Source organism: Somniosus microcephalus, chromosome 7 (genome assembly GCF_052327205.1).
Source record: "Somniosus microcephalus isolate GS21.2 chromosome 7, FLI_Smic_1.0, whole genome shotgun sequence".
Taxonomy (NCBI): Eukaryota; Metazoa; Chordata; class Chondrichthyes; order Squaliformes; family Somniosidae; genus Somniosus; species Somniosus microcephalus.
Genome location: NC_140993.1, coordinates 109346432 through 109362947, shown reverse-complemented (window position 1 = coordinate 109362947; position 16516 = coordinate 109346432). Strand labels below are relative to the sequence as shown.

At 45.4% G+C, this 16516-nt stretch overlaps 1 protein-coding gene across 2 annotated transcripts in view; it reads left to right on the top strand.

Annotated features, from left to right (window-relative positions):
- adcy8 (adenylate cyclase 8 (brain)) overlaps positions 1-13136 on the top strand; it is a 162145-nt gene extending 149009 nt beyond the window's left edge. For both annotated transcript variants that reach the window (XM_085992825.1, XM_085992827.1), the window contains one exon: positions 12466-13136. In XM_085992825.1, the coding sequence (XP_085848951.1) occupies positions 12466-12953 (488 nt within the window). In that variant the 3' untranslated portion in view covers positions 12954-13136. The remainder of the gene's footprint in view (positions 1-12465) is intronic.
- Positions 13137-16516: the final 3380 nt, after the last annotated feature.

Genomic DNA, 16516 nt, shown 5'->3' with positions numbered 1-16516 from the left:
GCAGTCACTGCAGTCGCAAAACCAGTCGGAGCCTCCTGCACTTGTAACTGCAGCTCCAGGATCGCCCTCTTCCTGGATGGCCCCCGAGGCTCAGCTTCTGCATGCAGCTGAGCAGAGCTAAGAGACTGCTAGTGCCCTCCAATGAGGAGTCCACACTGCTTTCAATGTCTCCACCATCTGCTGCTGCTCAGTTGTGATCTGAGACACACCTGGTGACAACAGTACTCTATCTCGCGACATACCCACCGATGTGTGCGACTCTGCACTGGTGCTGGGTTGCGTTGTCTGAGGTGACACTGCATCCTCAGAGGCAGGAAGCTCCTCTGAGGAGTCTCCTTGCTGTTGCTCCTAGAAAGTGGGGGGGGGTTCTTGATGGACCGGTGGGAGAGTGAACACATCAGTTAGATATACAGGATGTCTACTTCAGACACATACCATTATCCACATGATGAGCATTCGTCTTGTCTTGACATCACACCCCATATGAAGCAATGATGAAAGGCATGCAATTGCATGGAAATTCATTCTGTCACCAGCTTCTTCTACTGAGCCCCTCTCTCCATCCCCCACTTCCGGAATGTCCACCACTCCAGTGCTGCCTCCTCTGCATTTGTTAGATATGACATGGTTTGTGGAGGCCCTCCTCCCGTTCTCTCCCTCTCCCCCTTATTGTGGGCTATCTTTTCCTGCAAGGAGGGAAAGAAGAGCAGGTTCAGTGAGCGTGATGGTATGAGTGTAAGGAATGGAATGGCATAGAGCTTTACACTGACTATTTGATGGAGTGGGTTGGCAATATCAAGTTGCCTCCTTTTGTGTTGTTAGTTGCTGTCATTGCATAACGATGAGGCTCAGTGTGAGGGCTGCATAGTAAGATGGTGACCTGAAAATGTATATAGAGTTAGAGGGATGGATGAAGGTACAAGGGATGCTGGGCTGTGTAGCATTGTGCAGGAGTAGGGGTGGCAATGTAAAGTGGTGCGAATGTGATGAGATGCACAGCAGCATCAAGGTAATTGTGCCTTAATACTCACTTTTCCTGATCTTACTAGATCATTGAACCCCTTGCGGCACCGCACCCAGGTGCGAACCACCACTGACAGCCCCGTAACCTCCTGCGATATCTGCAGCCACGCTGCCTTTGTCTGCTGGGGAGGCCTCTTCCTGCTGTCCGCAGGGAAGAGAACCTCCCTACGTGCTCTCACTCCCTTCACAAGATGAATGAGGGACTCATCTGTGAAACGAGGTGCTGCTTGTTGGCGTTGCAAGCTCATAGTGCAGAGACTCAAACACTGACAGCACTGAATGCTATCAATTTGCAACTGACTAACTGGGGCCATGGCCCCTTTAAATAAAGTCAATAATTGCGTCATCCGGTGACGTCACCAGACCCGCACCCTTTAATAGAGCTGGGAAATGCGCAGGGCGGGCTTAACAAGGCCAATTAGGGCAAGATTCAATTTATCGACAGGATCCACGCAGCAGCGGGGTTGCCCCCTGCCGCCAACCTCTCCCGCCTTGAAGCCACCCAGGTAGGCAAAATTGCGGCCGTACTCTCTGACAAACATTTGCCAGAGGGAACTGAGACACCAGCTGTAATAAGTGAGCTTTTATTCAGATGGGACAATGACAAGTTTAAATATCCACCTGAACTGCTGCTCAAATTTACCTCCGCTTCCCTGGTCAGTTTCCCAAGTCCCAGGAAACCTGTGTTGCAGAAGTTAAATTTAGAGCCAAGTTAAAAACAATCTGAAAAGACTTTGTTAACATCTCCTAAGGATGTTAATTGTGCCAATAAGTACTCGTCCTCTTGCAATAATTAAATCCCTGACTTCAGCGTGTAGGTTTCTCGCCGGCCTCCAAACACACCTCTGGTAAACCTGGAAGTGGGTGCGTTCGAGCCGGGATGCGTTCCCGCTCTAAGAATCAAAACAGTTTAACTCCTGCATCCACTCCCAACCTGTTCTTGGGGGTTAAAATTCCCCCCAAACACACAAAACTCGCCAGAAAAAGTTAGGGCTTGTCCATTCCAGTGTAAGTAAATTTTTAACGGAATGATAAGTCTTATTTAGTGCCAAACAACATCTCTGCCACTGAAAATTAACTTTAACAAGTGTGGATTCTCATTGTTTCAGATTTTAATTATTGGAGATTTTTAAAAAATGAAAAATGTAAATAATTTTTTTAAAAAACTTTTTCTTTGTTTCTTTTATTTCTCTTAATTCAATCTTTCTTTCCCTCTCTTTATTTTGCTTTCTGTACCTGATTTGACATTGAGTTAAATATTCTAATTGACATGTTTTCTGGTTCATGCTCTGCGCTGCACATTAACAATTCTTCAATCTGATTGGTTAAGGAGATACACAGTTGTTTGCCCTGTTCACACAGGTCCCAGATGCCCTGTAGAGGGTGCTGCGCTTTTTAAATGGTTGGATGATAGGAACTTCCAGTGCAAAAACCCACTAAAAAGTCTATGGGCAAGTGCAAGTGTTAAGATGGAAAATGAAGTAGTTGACTCAGAGACTAGGGTCCTCAATTTAAATAAAGGAAACTACGATGGTCTGAGGAGCGAGTTGGGTAGGATTGATTGGGGAATGGCACTCAACGGGTTGACGGTGGATAGGCAATGACAAACATTCAAAGACCGAATGGATGAGCTACATAATTTGTTCATCCCAGTTTGGCATAAAAATAAAACAAAAAAGGTGACTCAACCGTGGCTAACAAGGGAAATTAGGGATAGCAGAAGATCCAAGGAGACGACATATAAATTGGCCAGAAAAAGCAATAATCCTGAGGATTGGGAACAGTTTAGGATTCAACAAAGGAGGACAAAGGGATTAATTAAGAAAGGGAAAATAGAATATGAGAGTAAGCTTGCAGGGAACATAAAAACTGACTGTAAAAGCTTTTATAGATATGTGAAGAGAAAAAGATTGGTGAAGTCAAGCGTAGGTCCCTTGCAGTCAGAATCAGGGGAATTTATAATGGGAAACAAAGAAATGGCAGACCAACTAAATACATATTTTGGTTCTGTCTTCACAAAGGAGGACACAAATAACCTCCCAGAGATGCCGGGGAACATAGGATCTGATGAAAGGGAGGAACTGAAAGAAATCAGTATTTGTAGGGAAATGGCGTTAGGAAAATTGATGGGACTGAAGGCCGATAAATCCCCAGGGCCTGATAATCTACATCCCAGGGTACTTAAGGAAGTGGCCCTAGAAATAGTAGATGCGTTGCTGGTCATCTTTCAGAACTCGATAGACTCTGGAACAGTACCCATGGATTGGAGGGTAGCTAATGTTACCCCACTATTCAAAAAAGGTGGTAGAGAAAAAGCGGGGAATTATAGACCGGTAAGCCTGACATCGGTAGTGGGGAAAATGCTAGAGTCCATTATAAAAGATGTAATAGCAGAGCACTTGGAAAGCAGTGACAGGATCGGACAAAGTCAACATGGATTTACAAAAGGTAAATCATGCTTGACTAATCTACTGGAATTTTTTGAGGATGTAACTGGTAAAATAGATAAGGGAGAACCAGTGGATGTGGTGTATTTGGACTTTCAGAAGGCTTTCGATAAGGTCCCACATAAGAGATTAGCGTGCAAAATTAAGGCACATGGGATTGGGGGCAAGGTATTGACTTGGATAGAGAACTGGTTGGCGGACAGAAAGCAAAGAGTTGGAATAAATGGGTCATTTTCCGAGTGGCAGGCAGTGACTAGTGGGGTACCGCAAGGATCGGTCCTAGGACCCCAGCTGTTCACAATATATATTAATGATCTGGACGAGGGAATTGGATGTAATATCTCCAAATTTGCAGATGACACAAAGCTGGTGGGAGGGTATGCTGTGAGGAGGATGTCGTGAAACTCCATTACGATTTGGACAGGTTGGGTGATTGGGCAGAAACATGGCAAATGCACTATAATGTGGATAAATGTGAGGTTATCCACTTTGGTGGCAAAAACAGGAAGGCAGATTATTATTTGAATGGCAATAGATTGGGAGAAGGGGAAGTGCAAAGAGACCTGGGTGTTCTTGTACACCAGTCGCTGAAGGTAAGCATGCAGGTGCAGCAGGCGGTTAAGAAGGCAAATGGTATGTTGGCCTTCGTAGCAAGAGGGTTCGAGTACAAGAACAAGGATGTCTTGCTGCAGTTGTACAGGGTCTTGGTGAGACCGCACCTTCAGTATTGTGTGCAGTTTTGGTCGCCTTACCTGAGGAAGGACGTTCTTGCCATGGAGGGAGTGCAGCGAAGATTCACCAGGCTGATACCTGGGATGGCAGGAATGACGTATGAGGAGAGATTGTGTCGATTGGGCTTATACTCACTGGAGTTTAGAAGATTGAGAGGGGATCTCATCGAAACCTATAAAATTCTGTCAGGCCTGGACAGACTAGATGCAGGAAGGATGTTTCTGATGGCTGGGGAGTCCAGAACCAGGGGTCATAGTCTAAGGATAAGGGGTAAGCCATTTAGGACTGAGATGAGGAGGAATTTCTTCACCCAGAGAGTGGTGAACCTGTGGAATTCTCTGCCACAGAGGGCGGTGGAGGCCAGTTCATTAAATATATTCAAGACGGAGTTGGATATATTTCTTAAGGCTAAAGGGATCAAGGGATATGGGGAGAAGGCAGGGACAGGGTACTGAATTTGGATGATCAGCTATGATCTCATTGAATGGCGGAGCAGGCTCAAAGGGCCAAATGGCCTACTCCTGCTCCTATCTTCTATGTTTCTATGTTTAACGAATGGCTGGCGCCATTCCTTCACTACTGACTGCAAAATTCACCCCGTTAAGATCAAATGCCACTTGTAATCAATTAATTATTCCACATAGAAAGCCAAGTTCACACACAAATATTCACATCAACTGGTAGTCATTCCTCTGTCCCAAATTAAGATTTTTTTTTTAAGAATGTAATCTCAATCCACCATCATTTAAAGTAATTATTTATGTCTTTAGCAGGGTCCTCTAATGAGGCCATATGGGTGGAGCTTAAAAACAAAAAGGGGGCAAGCACTTTGCTGGGAGTGTACTATAGGCCTCCAAACAGTCAGGGGGAGATAGAGGAACAGATATGTAGGCAAATCTCAGAGAAATGTGCAAATAATAGGGTAATAATAATGGGGGATTTCAACTTCCCCAATATTAACTGCCATAGTCAGAGTGTGAAAGGCTCAGAGGGTGTAGAATTCTTAAAGTGCATCCAGGAGAGCTTTTTGAGCCAGCATGTAGAAAGTCCTACAAGAGAGGGGGCGGTACTGGACCTAATTCTAGGGAATGTGGCCGGGCAAGTGGAAAAAGTGGTAGTAGGTGAGCACTTTGGTGACAGTGACCATAATATGGTGAGATTTAAGGTGGTCATGGAAAAGGGCAGGAATGGGCCGGAAATAAAGGTTCTAAATTGGGGGAAGGCCGATTTTAATAGGATAAGGCAGGATCTGGCCAAAATGGACTGGGATCAGCTACTTGTAGGAAAATCCGCATCGGAGCAATGGGAGCCTTTCAGAAGGGAGATTGAGATCATACAATGGCAACATGTTCCCGTAAAGGTCAAGGGTGGTTCCAAAAACCACAGGGAACCTTGGATGTCAGGGGATATACGAGAATGGATTAGGAAAAAAAGGAGGGCTTTTGGCAGATACAAAAGGCTAAAGACGGAGGAAGCCCTAGAGGAGTACAAAAAGTGCAGGGGGATACTTAAAAAAGAAATTAGGAGATCAAGGAGGGGCCATGAAATAACACTGGCGAGCAAAATAAAGGAAAATCCTAAGATGTTTTATAAGTATATTAAGGGTAAGAGGATAACTTGGGAAAAAATAGGGCCCATTAGGGACAAAAGTGGCAATCTGTGTGTGGAGCCGGAAGATGTAGGAGGGGTTCTAAATGAATTTTTTGCATCTGTTTTCACTATGGAGAAGGACGATGTAGACATAGAAATAGGGCGGGGGGACTGTGATATGCTCGAACATATTAACATCGAGAGGGAGGAGGTATTGGCGGTTTTAGCAGGCCTAAAAATGGATAAATCCCCAGGCCCGGACGAAATGTATCCCAGGCTGCTGTGTGAGGCAAAGGAAGAGATTGCGGGGGCTCTAACACATATATTCAGGACCTCTCTGGCCACAGGGGATGTGCCAGAGGACTGGAGAACCGCTAATGTAGTACCATTATTCAAGAAGGGAAGTAGGGAAAAACCGGGGAACTACAGGCCAGTGAGCCTAACATCAGTGGTAGGAAAATTATTGGAAAAAATTCTGAGGGACAAAATTAGTCTCCACTTGGAGAGGCAAGGATTAATCAGGGATAGTCAACATGGCTTTGTCAAGGGAAGATCATGTCTGACTAATTTGATTGAATTTTTTGAGGGGGTGACTAGGTGTGTGGATGAGGGTAACGCAGTGGATGTGGTATACATGGATTTCAGTAAGGCCTTCGATAAAGTCCCGCACAGGAGACTGGTCAAGAAGGTAAGAGCCCATGGAATCCAGGGTGCCTTGGCACATTGGATACAAAACTGGCTTAGTGGCAGAAGGCAGAGGATGATGGTCGAAGGTTGTTTTTGTGACTGGAAGCCTGTGGCCAGTGGGGTACCACAGGGATCGGTGCTGGGTCCCTTGCTGTTTGTGGTCTACATTAATGACTTGGATATGAATGTAAAAGGTATGATCAGTAAGTTCGCGGATGATACAAAAATTGGTAGGGTGGTAAATAGCGAGGAGGGTAGCCTCAGTCTGCAGGACGATATAGATGGGTTGGTCAGATGGGCGGAACAGTGGCAAATGGAATTTAACCCGGAAAAGTGCGAGGTGATTCACTTTGGGGGGACTAACAAGGCAAGGGAATACACAATGAATGGTAAGACCCTAGGCAAGACGGAGGGTCAGAGGGATCTGGGTGTGCAAGTACACAGATCCCTGAAGGCGGCGGAACAGGTGGATAAGGTGGTAAAAAAGGCATATGGGATACTTGCCTTCATTAGCCGAGGCATAGAATATAAGAGCAAGGAGGTTATGATGGAGCTGTATAAAACACTGGTTAGGCCACAGCTGGAATACTGTGTGCAGTTCTGGTCGCCACACTACAGGAAGGATGTGAACGCTTTGGAGAGGGTGCAGAGGAGATTCACCAGGATGTTACCAGGGCTGGAGCGCTTCAGCTATGAAGAGAGACTGGGCAGATTGGGTTTGTTTTCCTTGGAGCAGAGGAGGCTGAGGGGGGACATGATTGAGGTGTACAAAATTATGAGGGGCATAGATAGGATGGATACTGAGGAGCTTTTTCCCTTAGTAGAAGGGTCAATAACTAGGGGGCATAGATTCAAGGTAAAGGGCGGGAGGTTTAGAGGGGATTTGAGAAAGAACTTTTTCACCCAGAGGGTGGTTGGAGTCTGGAACTCACTGCCTGAAAGGGTTGTGGAGGCAGGAACCCTCACAACATTTAAGAAGCATTTGGATGAGCACTTGAAATGCCATAGCATACAAGGCTACGGACCAAATGCTGGAATATGGGATTAGATTAGACAGGGCTTGATGGCCGGCGCGGACACGATGGGCCGAAGGGCCTCTATCCGTGCTGTATAACTCTATGACTCTATGACTCTATGTCCTTCTTTGCATTATGCAGTGGCTTAATGGCTTCACAGTCTTTAGATCTTCCACTTAGCCAAACACTAGTAGCACACAAACATGTTAGCAGCGCTAATTTTGCTAACACAGTGGCCTAGAAATTGGATATAGCCATGAAACAGGCAGTGTTAAGGCCTAACGATGTTAAGCTGCGCCACCTCAAAATGGTCTAGGTAGCACGCAAAATTCATGCTCACTCCTCATTAACATGATTATAGTCTTGATTTCAGCACTAAAACTGCTCATTGGGCTTAACGCTTAACAAGTGGACCAATATCGGGTCCAATCTAATTCCCAGTCATGCGTGGTACAGGCTTTATTCAGTACTTAAAGGGGAGGTGCATTGATGCTACAGCACCTCATTGTCAAGCCAGTTGGAACTGCAGCTGCAAGAAGAAGGAGGAACTGCAAATCCATGGCAGAGCATCCTCAAAGGGAGAGAGCCCAGAGATTTTCTGAGGAGGCACGCTGTCCTCTTCCCACAGACTGGAAGGAAGCCCTTGCTACACACCTGTGGCAGGAGATAGTCACCCATGTGACGGCCAGCAATGTAGTGCCAAGATCGGCCATCCATACGAGTGGTCAAGGTGAGTGAAGGCTTCAGCAAATGCCATATCCACCATCTGCACCACAAGCCTCACACACTACTCAATGCACCACACCCCCAGCACTCACCTACCAACAATCTCTACCTGTCACCACTGTCAATCAGAGCTTCACTTCACCCTCACAACCTTCCCACTGCTGCAACACTCACACCCACATCTCACACCTTGCGCACACTGACAGCATTTCAACTATGGCAGGTACATCACCCAAAAACATTGCTCCACACTCACTCACAGTTTTTCTCTTGCAGGTCAAGGTCGCGCGTAACCGGAGGGAGCAGCGACAAACAGGTGGCTGGAGGAGAGAATTCTGCAGATAATTGGGCAGCAGATCATGGCAACTGGCGAGGTTGAACCCTTTGGGGACAATAATGGTATGCTCATTCCTCAGCATTTCTTCTCACATCCCACTTCCCTCATCCCACAATCTCTTCTCACTTTCAAGCTACTGATGCTGTATGCATGCATATCTTGCTTTCCCCCCACTCTCCCCTCACCATAACCCAACTCTTGTGCCTTTCTGCTTTCAGATAATCAGCAACAGGCACTGGACCAGCCTGTCCCCAAGACGATGCATGAGAGTGAGGGGGGAGAAGAAGAGGAAGAAGACACTGCGTCACTGCATCTGTCACTCGCAGACACCAGCTCAGAAACTGGCACTGCGCGTGCTTTAGAGGCTACTGTAGTAGAGGGATCTGCACAGGGTGAGGCACCGGGTACAAGTGGGCTGCAGCAAGGCCAGGAGGAAAGGGTAGCTCAGGGGCCAGCTCCCCAGAGGGCAAGTTCGTGTGCGAATTCTGCTGCACAGGACTCAGATGAGGACCTCGATGGGGCAGCCTTCAAAAGAAGGGTGATGGGCATGCACGGCGACTTGCTAGGTGCAATGGCAAGCCTGCCAGAGAGCCTCTTGGCAATGTCAAGGAGCATGAAGGAGTTCGTCTCCAACATTGCACGGGGCTTTGCGCAGAGCTTGGAGCCCAGGATTTCCAGGCTGGAAATGATGGAAGACTCCCGAAGAGACCGTGTCGACCCAGGCATGATGATGTGTGTGATGGGCGATGTCGCAGCTGCTATTGCAGCACAGGCGGAAGAGATCCAATGTCTTAGTGCTGCAGTGGAAGCGCAGACCACTGTCCTGCAGTCTCAGCTTGCTGTCACCCAAGCTCAGACTGCAGCCATCGTGGCTGGGTTTATCACTGTCGACCAGTGCTTGCAGGGTGTCGCAGCAGCCCAGCAATCTATGCTCCAACAGATTGCTAGGAATGCTGAGGTGCCATCCCGGGAGAGTGGCAGTGGGTCAGTGGAGCAGGACCCTGCTGTCCTCTCTCAAGATAAAAGCATTCTCATTCCTGCCATTGCCCTTGCCACTGCCTGTCAGCCAGCCAGCCCAGACTGCTGCCGCCCATACCGAGGTGGTGCAGTCTGCAGCCGGGCCTTCTAGGGCCAGAGCTGCTCGAGGTCATCCTGCAAGGCTATCTGAAGTCTCCCCCATGGAAACTCAGCAGCCTTTCACTAGCCATGCTGCAGCCACTGGGGGAGCACTTCATAGGAGCACTAGAGTAGGAAAAGGCGCACGATTGACAGGCACTAAGGGATTGCACAAGTATGATTAGTTCAAATCGTTACTGTAAATATGTGGGAAGTGATTTTTGATAAATTTATTAATTTTGTTTGGAATCTTTTGTGGTGGCTCTCATTTCAGCTTTGTGCCAAGGAGGACACTGTGATGTTCCGTGACAGAGGGATGGTATGATGAGGATGTGGTGAGCAACAGGGATGTGGGGTTTCATTCATTGGAATCGGAGTCTGATGAGGCATTAATGGACAGCCCATCTGGAAGGGGGATTGGCTGCCTGCCTCCTCCCTCCCTCCTCGTCCTCTTCCTCTTGCTCCTCTTTCTCTTCCTCCTCCTCCTGAGGTGGTCCCGCAATCCATGGTGGCAAAGGCTGCGCCCTCATGATGGCCAAGTTGTGAAGCATGCAGCAGACCACGACAAAATGGGACACCCACTCCAGTGTGTACTGGAGTGCTCTTCCCAAGCGGTCAAGGCAGCGAAACTGTTGCTGGTCGGGGTCGCACACCAACTACACATTAAGTGAATGGTAGCCTTTGCGGCTAAGGAACAGCTCAGAATTGTCATGTGGCGCCCGCAAAGCTACATGTGTGCAATCGATGGCGCCCTGCACCATGGGGAAGCCCGCTATCCTGGCAAAGCCACATGCTTGCTCATCCTGCTTCTCTTTGCTCAGATAGAAGAAAATGTAGTCCCTTTTCCTGGTGTGGAGAGCCTCCGTGACCTCACGAATGCAGCAATGGACAGCGAACTGTGAGATGTTAGCTATGGCTGCTGCTGTAGACTGGAAGGATCTGCTGGCGAAGAAATTGAGGGCCACAGTGACCTTGACTGCCACTGGGTTCGCCCTGCTCTCAGGCTGCAGGTCTAGTTACAGGAGGTGGCAGAGTTCTGTGACCACATCCTTGGTGAAGCATAGCCTCCTAATACACTGCTCTTTGCTTAAGTGGCTATAAGAGAAGTGCTCTTGGAAGACTCTAGGTGGGTAAGGCCTCTGGCTCTCCTTCTCCTCCCTCTGCGCGCATCTTCTCATCTTTTTTGCTGCCTCTGCTCCCTCTCCCGAAGATACTAACGTGCGAGGGGGACTGCCAGTAGAGCCCCCATGACTGTGAGCACGTGTTGTGAGCAGAAGCCTTTAAATAATAATGAAGGCATTCTCCACTTGCACCAACACTCCCTGTCACCTTAGAACCTTGCAATAAGTTTATAAAACTGCTGGAGTTGCAGAAAGTTTCACAGAGCCAGTCAAACTGAAGAAACATGTCAGGTGCAAGTGATTGCTGATGATCCTTTTAAATACCGCTGCTGGAGCCTCATTCTTGCTTGTCAACACTTGCACAGCTCGGCGTACTTAAGGCATGGCAGTAAGTGGAGTTGCGAAGTCCAAACTTGCAGATCGGGCGTCAAGTGAGTGTTGCACACTCATTGACATCACGATCTGCTTCATTTCAATGATTTTCATGATTGCTGCTATTGGCAGTGCTGCCGGCCATCCAAAAATGGCGGCTGCCATGGGATCAGCCGGCAGCTGGCGGCCCCCATTGTTTTGCCCGATTATGGTGGTAATGGGTGGTGATAAACCACCCAATTTCTAGGCCAATGTTTTTTAAATCATTCATTCACACATTTGATACTTATTCCCACCCTACACTGTCATTTTTAAAGCATTAAAGTGACACATCGTGGCAGGTAATATGTACTCATGAAATATCTTTTTGACAATAGCAAGATATTCCTGAAAAGCAAATTGTGCTTTTGATTTTTGTTTGGTCAGAATTAAGAGGGTTTTGCATTAATTACTGAAATAGTATCCAAAAATAATATCAATTCAAATGAATGGATGTGTTGTGCTACAAATTATTTTAATTCATTTCTTTCTATGCTCTGAGATCAATATGTTGATATATATAGATTGAAGGCATTTACCATATGTTCTGGAACAAAGATTAAATCATTGATTCTTAGTAAAATGGTTCCATTTTGTCAAACTCCTATTATTTTCATATTAAGTTTAATCACATTTAGTGTGCCTTGGGAATGTTACTGAGTGATAAATTTGTAGATGATGGTTTTATTGTTGCCTCTTTTCTCTTTAAATAATAATTAATAAGTTCCCCTGAAGACTAAGTGCAGGCATCACCCAGTATCACACTGAGATACTAAGCAATACAGACCAGGAATGTTTTACGTTTGATCCCTGGTCTGTGCTGAATTTCTTGATCTCAGTGGAACGGTAATTGAACTCAGTGCCTAGCTTTAGGAGAGGCTAAAAAACATCAGCCAAGGTTGCGACTCATGATCACAGTTCATCGATCTCTGCTGGAATGTACATGTGTCTGGACATCAGGTGAGCACTAGATTGAGCTCAGCTCTAATGTGTTCCATGGTTAGATAGCCTGCCAATGCTCACTATCTGGGCTCATGAAGAATAGCCACTTTGATAAGGCTCTTGGAGGGTTACTAGTTCCTGTGAAGTTTTACTCCATCATAAGTCAGCACCTTCAGGAGAAAAGATGGGGAGTGGGGGGGGGGGGGGGGTTTAGTGATTAATGTAATTATGTTGCCATGACATTAAATAACATCTATGCAAGAGTTAAAGCATTCAAGTATTTAATAATTTACTTGGTAATGCACATTTACTTTCAGGTATTAGCCATGGCTCAGTCGTTGCCGGGGTTATTGGCGCTAAGAAGCCTCAATACGATATCTGGGGTAAAACTGTAAACTTAGCAAGCCGCATGGATAGCACAGGCATTAGTGGCAAAATTCAAGTGCCTGAAGATACATATCTTATCCTGAAGGACAAAGGATTTGCCTTTGAGTGCAGAGGTGAAATATATGTCAAAGGGATAAGTGAACAACAAGGGAAGATTAAAACATATTTTCTTCTGGGAAGAGTTCAGCCAAATCCACTTATCATGCAACCAAGAAAGCTAACCGGTCAATACTCATTAGCTGCTGTTGTCCTCGGACTTGTACAGTCTTTAAACAGACAAAAACAAAAACAAATTCTGAATGAAAATAACAACTCTGGCATAATTAAGGGACACTACAACAGAAGGACATTACTTACTTCCAATGTACCTGAAGCGGTGACACAGGTCGAAGGCTCAGAAAAAAATGATTTGCCATAATAACATTTTCATTGTGTTGAAATTTTGTATTTCTTTTATATATATATATATAAATAAAAAGGTTTACTTTTTTAAAACTGGTCTAGTGCTTTAAAGTGTGCATCGTTTACACTATTGAGAAACCAACATAATCACAAGTTCAGTCTACACATTTCTGTTCAGTACTTGATAAAAGTAGTTATCTGCACGATTATCACAGATGAGTTAATACATTTCATTCCTATGCTCACAAAAGGCCAAAGAAAAGTTTTTTTGTGAGTTATTAAAAATAGTTATATAGTTAATAAAATGAGTTAAAGAATGAGTGGTTATGATCTGCAATGCACTGCCTGAAAGGATGGTGGAAGCAGGTTCAATAGTCATTTTCAAAAGGGAATTGGATATATATTTGAAAATGAAAAATTTGCAGGACTATGGGGAAAGAGGGGAGTGGGACTAATTTGATAACTCTTTCAACGGCCTCCTTCTGTGCTGTATGATTCTATGAAACAACATGAATTTGCTGTGATAACTGCAGAGAGAAATAGGAACATTTTAAAATTGATTACAAACTGTTATTTCCAGCACCTTGACAGTTCAGTGGATACATTTATCACGAGCATACAAAGTTACTGCTCCAGATTGCTATCTAGTGACTCCATGAAACTGCATGTGTTTTGACATCATGTAAGGGTAAAATTTGACTCATTGTTATGTCTGCACGATCAAGTAGCCTGATGACACACACTGGGGGAAGATTTCCATGTGCACTATGTGTGACAAAATCGTAAATGGTTTACTATTTTGTTACATATAGCACACACAGGAAATTTCCCACTGTGCATTCATACTACACTCCACTGTGTGCTAGTTTTAAAGAAAGAACTTGCATTTATACAGTACCTTTCATGACCTCAAGACATCCCCAAAGTGCTTTACAGCCAATTAAGTATTTTTGAAGTGTAAACACTGTTGTCACGTAGGAAATGCGGCAGCCAATTTGCACACAGCAAGCTCCCACAAACAGCAACTTGATAATGTGCTGCCAGGTCTCTGGCAAGTGGAGACTCAGTAAAATGAGGCAGGTTGCATGATGATGTCAGTCCTGCTTCATTAGCATGATATTTAAATACTTGCACCTATTCCAGGTGGGAGTGCTAAACTGCCCCTCCTCCCAGAAACCCCTGGAATTGTGTGTGAAGCAGAAAAGGGGCAGGGACCTGGCATCAACCTGTAAAACAACAATGGTCTAAATTTTCTGCAATTATCATCATTATGATCCACATACAATTACCGGACATAAAATGGCTGTAACAGATCAGAAAAATGGGCAGACATCCATTATGTCAGATTTCCACCTATTTGGCATCCCAAAAATTGGCTAAACTAAAGGAAGGTTGTGAATGGAGGTGTGTCAACATAAGAACATAAGAAATAGGAGCAGGAGTAGGCCATTCGGCCCTTTGAGCCTGCTCCACCATTCAATAAGATCATGGTTGATCTTCTACCTCAACTCCACCTTCCCACACTATCCCCATATCCTTTGATTCCCTTAATATCCAAAAATCTATTGATCGCTGTCTTGAATATACTCAATGACTAAGTATCCACCACCCTCTGGGGTAGAGAATTCCAAAGATTCACAACCCTTTGAGTGAAGAAATTTCTCCTCATCTCAGTCCTAAATGGTCGACCCTTTATTCTGAGACTGTGACCCCCTAGGTCTAGAATCCCCAGCCAGGGTAACACCCTCCCAGCATCTACCCTGTCAAGCCCTGTAAGAATTTTATATGCTTCAATCGGATCACCTCTCATTCTTCTAAATTCTAGGAAACATAGGCTTAGTCTCCTCAATCTCTCCTCATAGGATAATCCCCCCATCCCAGGAACCAGTCTGGTGAACCTTTGTTGCACTCCCTCTATGGCAAGTATATCCTTCCTTAGGTAAGGAGACCAAAACTGTACACAATACTCCAGGTATGGTCTCAGCAAGGCCCTATATAATTGCAGTAAGACTTCTTTACTCTTATATTCCAATCCTTTTGTAATAAAGGCTAGTATATTACAGCTGTATTTGTTTTCCTAATTGCTTGCTGTATCTGCATGTTAACTTTCAGTGATTCGTGTACAAGGACACCCAGGTCCCACTGAATACCAACATTTCCCAATCTCTCCCTATTTAAAAAATATCCTGCTTTTCTATTTTTCCTACCATAGTGGATAACGTCACATTTCTCCACATTATATTCCATCTGCCATGTTCTTGCCCACTCACTTAACCTGTCTATATCCCTTTGCAGCCTCTTTGCATCCTCCTCACAACTTACCTTCCCACCTAGCTTTATATTATCAGCAAACTTGGATACATTACACTCAGTCCCCTCATCTAAGTCATTGATACAGCTTGTAAACAGCTGAGGCCGAAGCACTGATCCTTGCGGTACCCCGCTAGTTACAACTGCCAAGGGCTTACTAGGCAAAGTGCCACAGAGACCAGTGCTGATGACATTGCTGTTTAGTGTATATAAAAATGATTTGGAGCTGGGGACAAAAACAGAGCTAGGTTTGCAGCATCATACATGGCTGACTCAGTTACACCTCCATCACAAGAAATAGCAGAAGGAAGTAAAAGCCACCAGAATCTCAATTGGCTCTCATGGACACCCTGCAGTCAGCCAGCACAACCTCCTTTCATAGAATTACTTAGATGAAGTAGTGGGTTAGGTGTTAGACACTGCACGTGATCCACCAGCAGTAAGGGGAAGCACTGTGGCAAAATACGTACACTGACAATGCTCACATATCATAGAACGTAGGAAATGAACTGGTTTCATTCAACTGAACTTTGAGCAATGACTTTCTTTATAATTATGCAGAATAAGTTATCAGCACAGCAAAGGATGGGCACTAAATGTAGTTGAGGAAGTCCAGAGGACAGTGTTGCTGAAGATAATTTGTGCCACTTTATTTTGTACATGTGGTGAAGATATTCCTTAAAAGGCAGTTCAGGCATGTAGCTAAATATGAGTGCTTGTGGATCTGTGTTGTTGGCTGCACTAGTGTTTCAGGAGCTGCAGCCTCATGGCCACTGTCTGACTCGTACTCTGGCCTTGTTCCCAGATTGACCTCCTCCTCGTCCATTATCAAATCTCTTTGTTGAACAAAGTTGTGGAACATCTAACAAACAATTAGGATCCTGGAGCTTCTGTGGGGACTGCACTGTAATGTAGCCCCTGATTGGTCCAGATAGTTAAATTGCTACTTCAAGATGCCAAAAGTGCCTTGAACATGAAATTTAGGGTCTATAGCTGACTTTTAGACCCTGATGCAAAATCGGTGAGCAACTGGGTGGAGAGTTGTTCCGGGTCTTCAGCCGCCTAACCAACAGTCCTTAAAGGAATTGCTGGAGGCTGCCCACAAAAAGATAAACAGACTGTTTAATAGTTTCATTTCTGTGGAGTTATGTAGAAGCAGGAGTGCTCCTGCTGACTCCACAAAACACTGCGGGCCACTGCTGTCCTGGGCTCACCCACCTTGACCCTCCCAGGGCCTGGTTGAAATACTAAGGCCCTGACTGGTGGGCT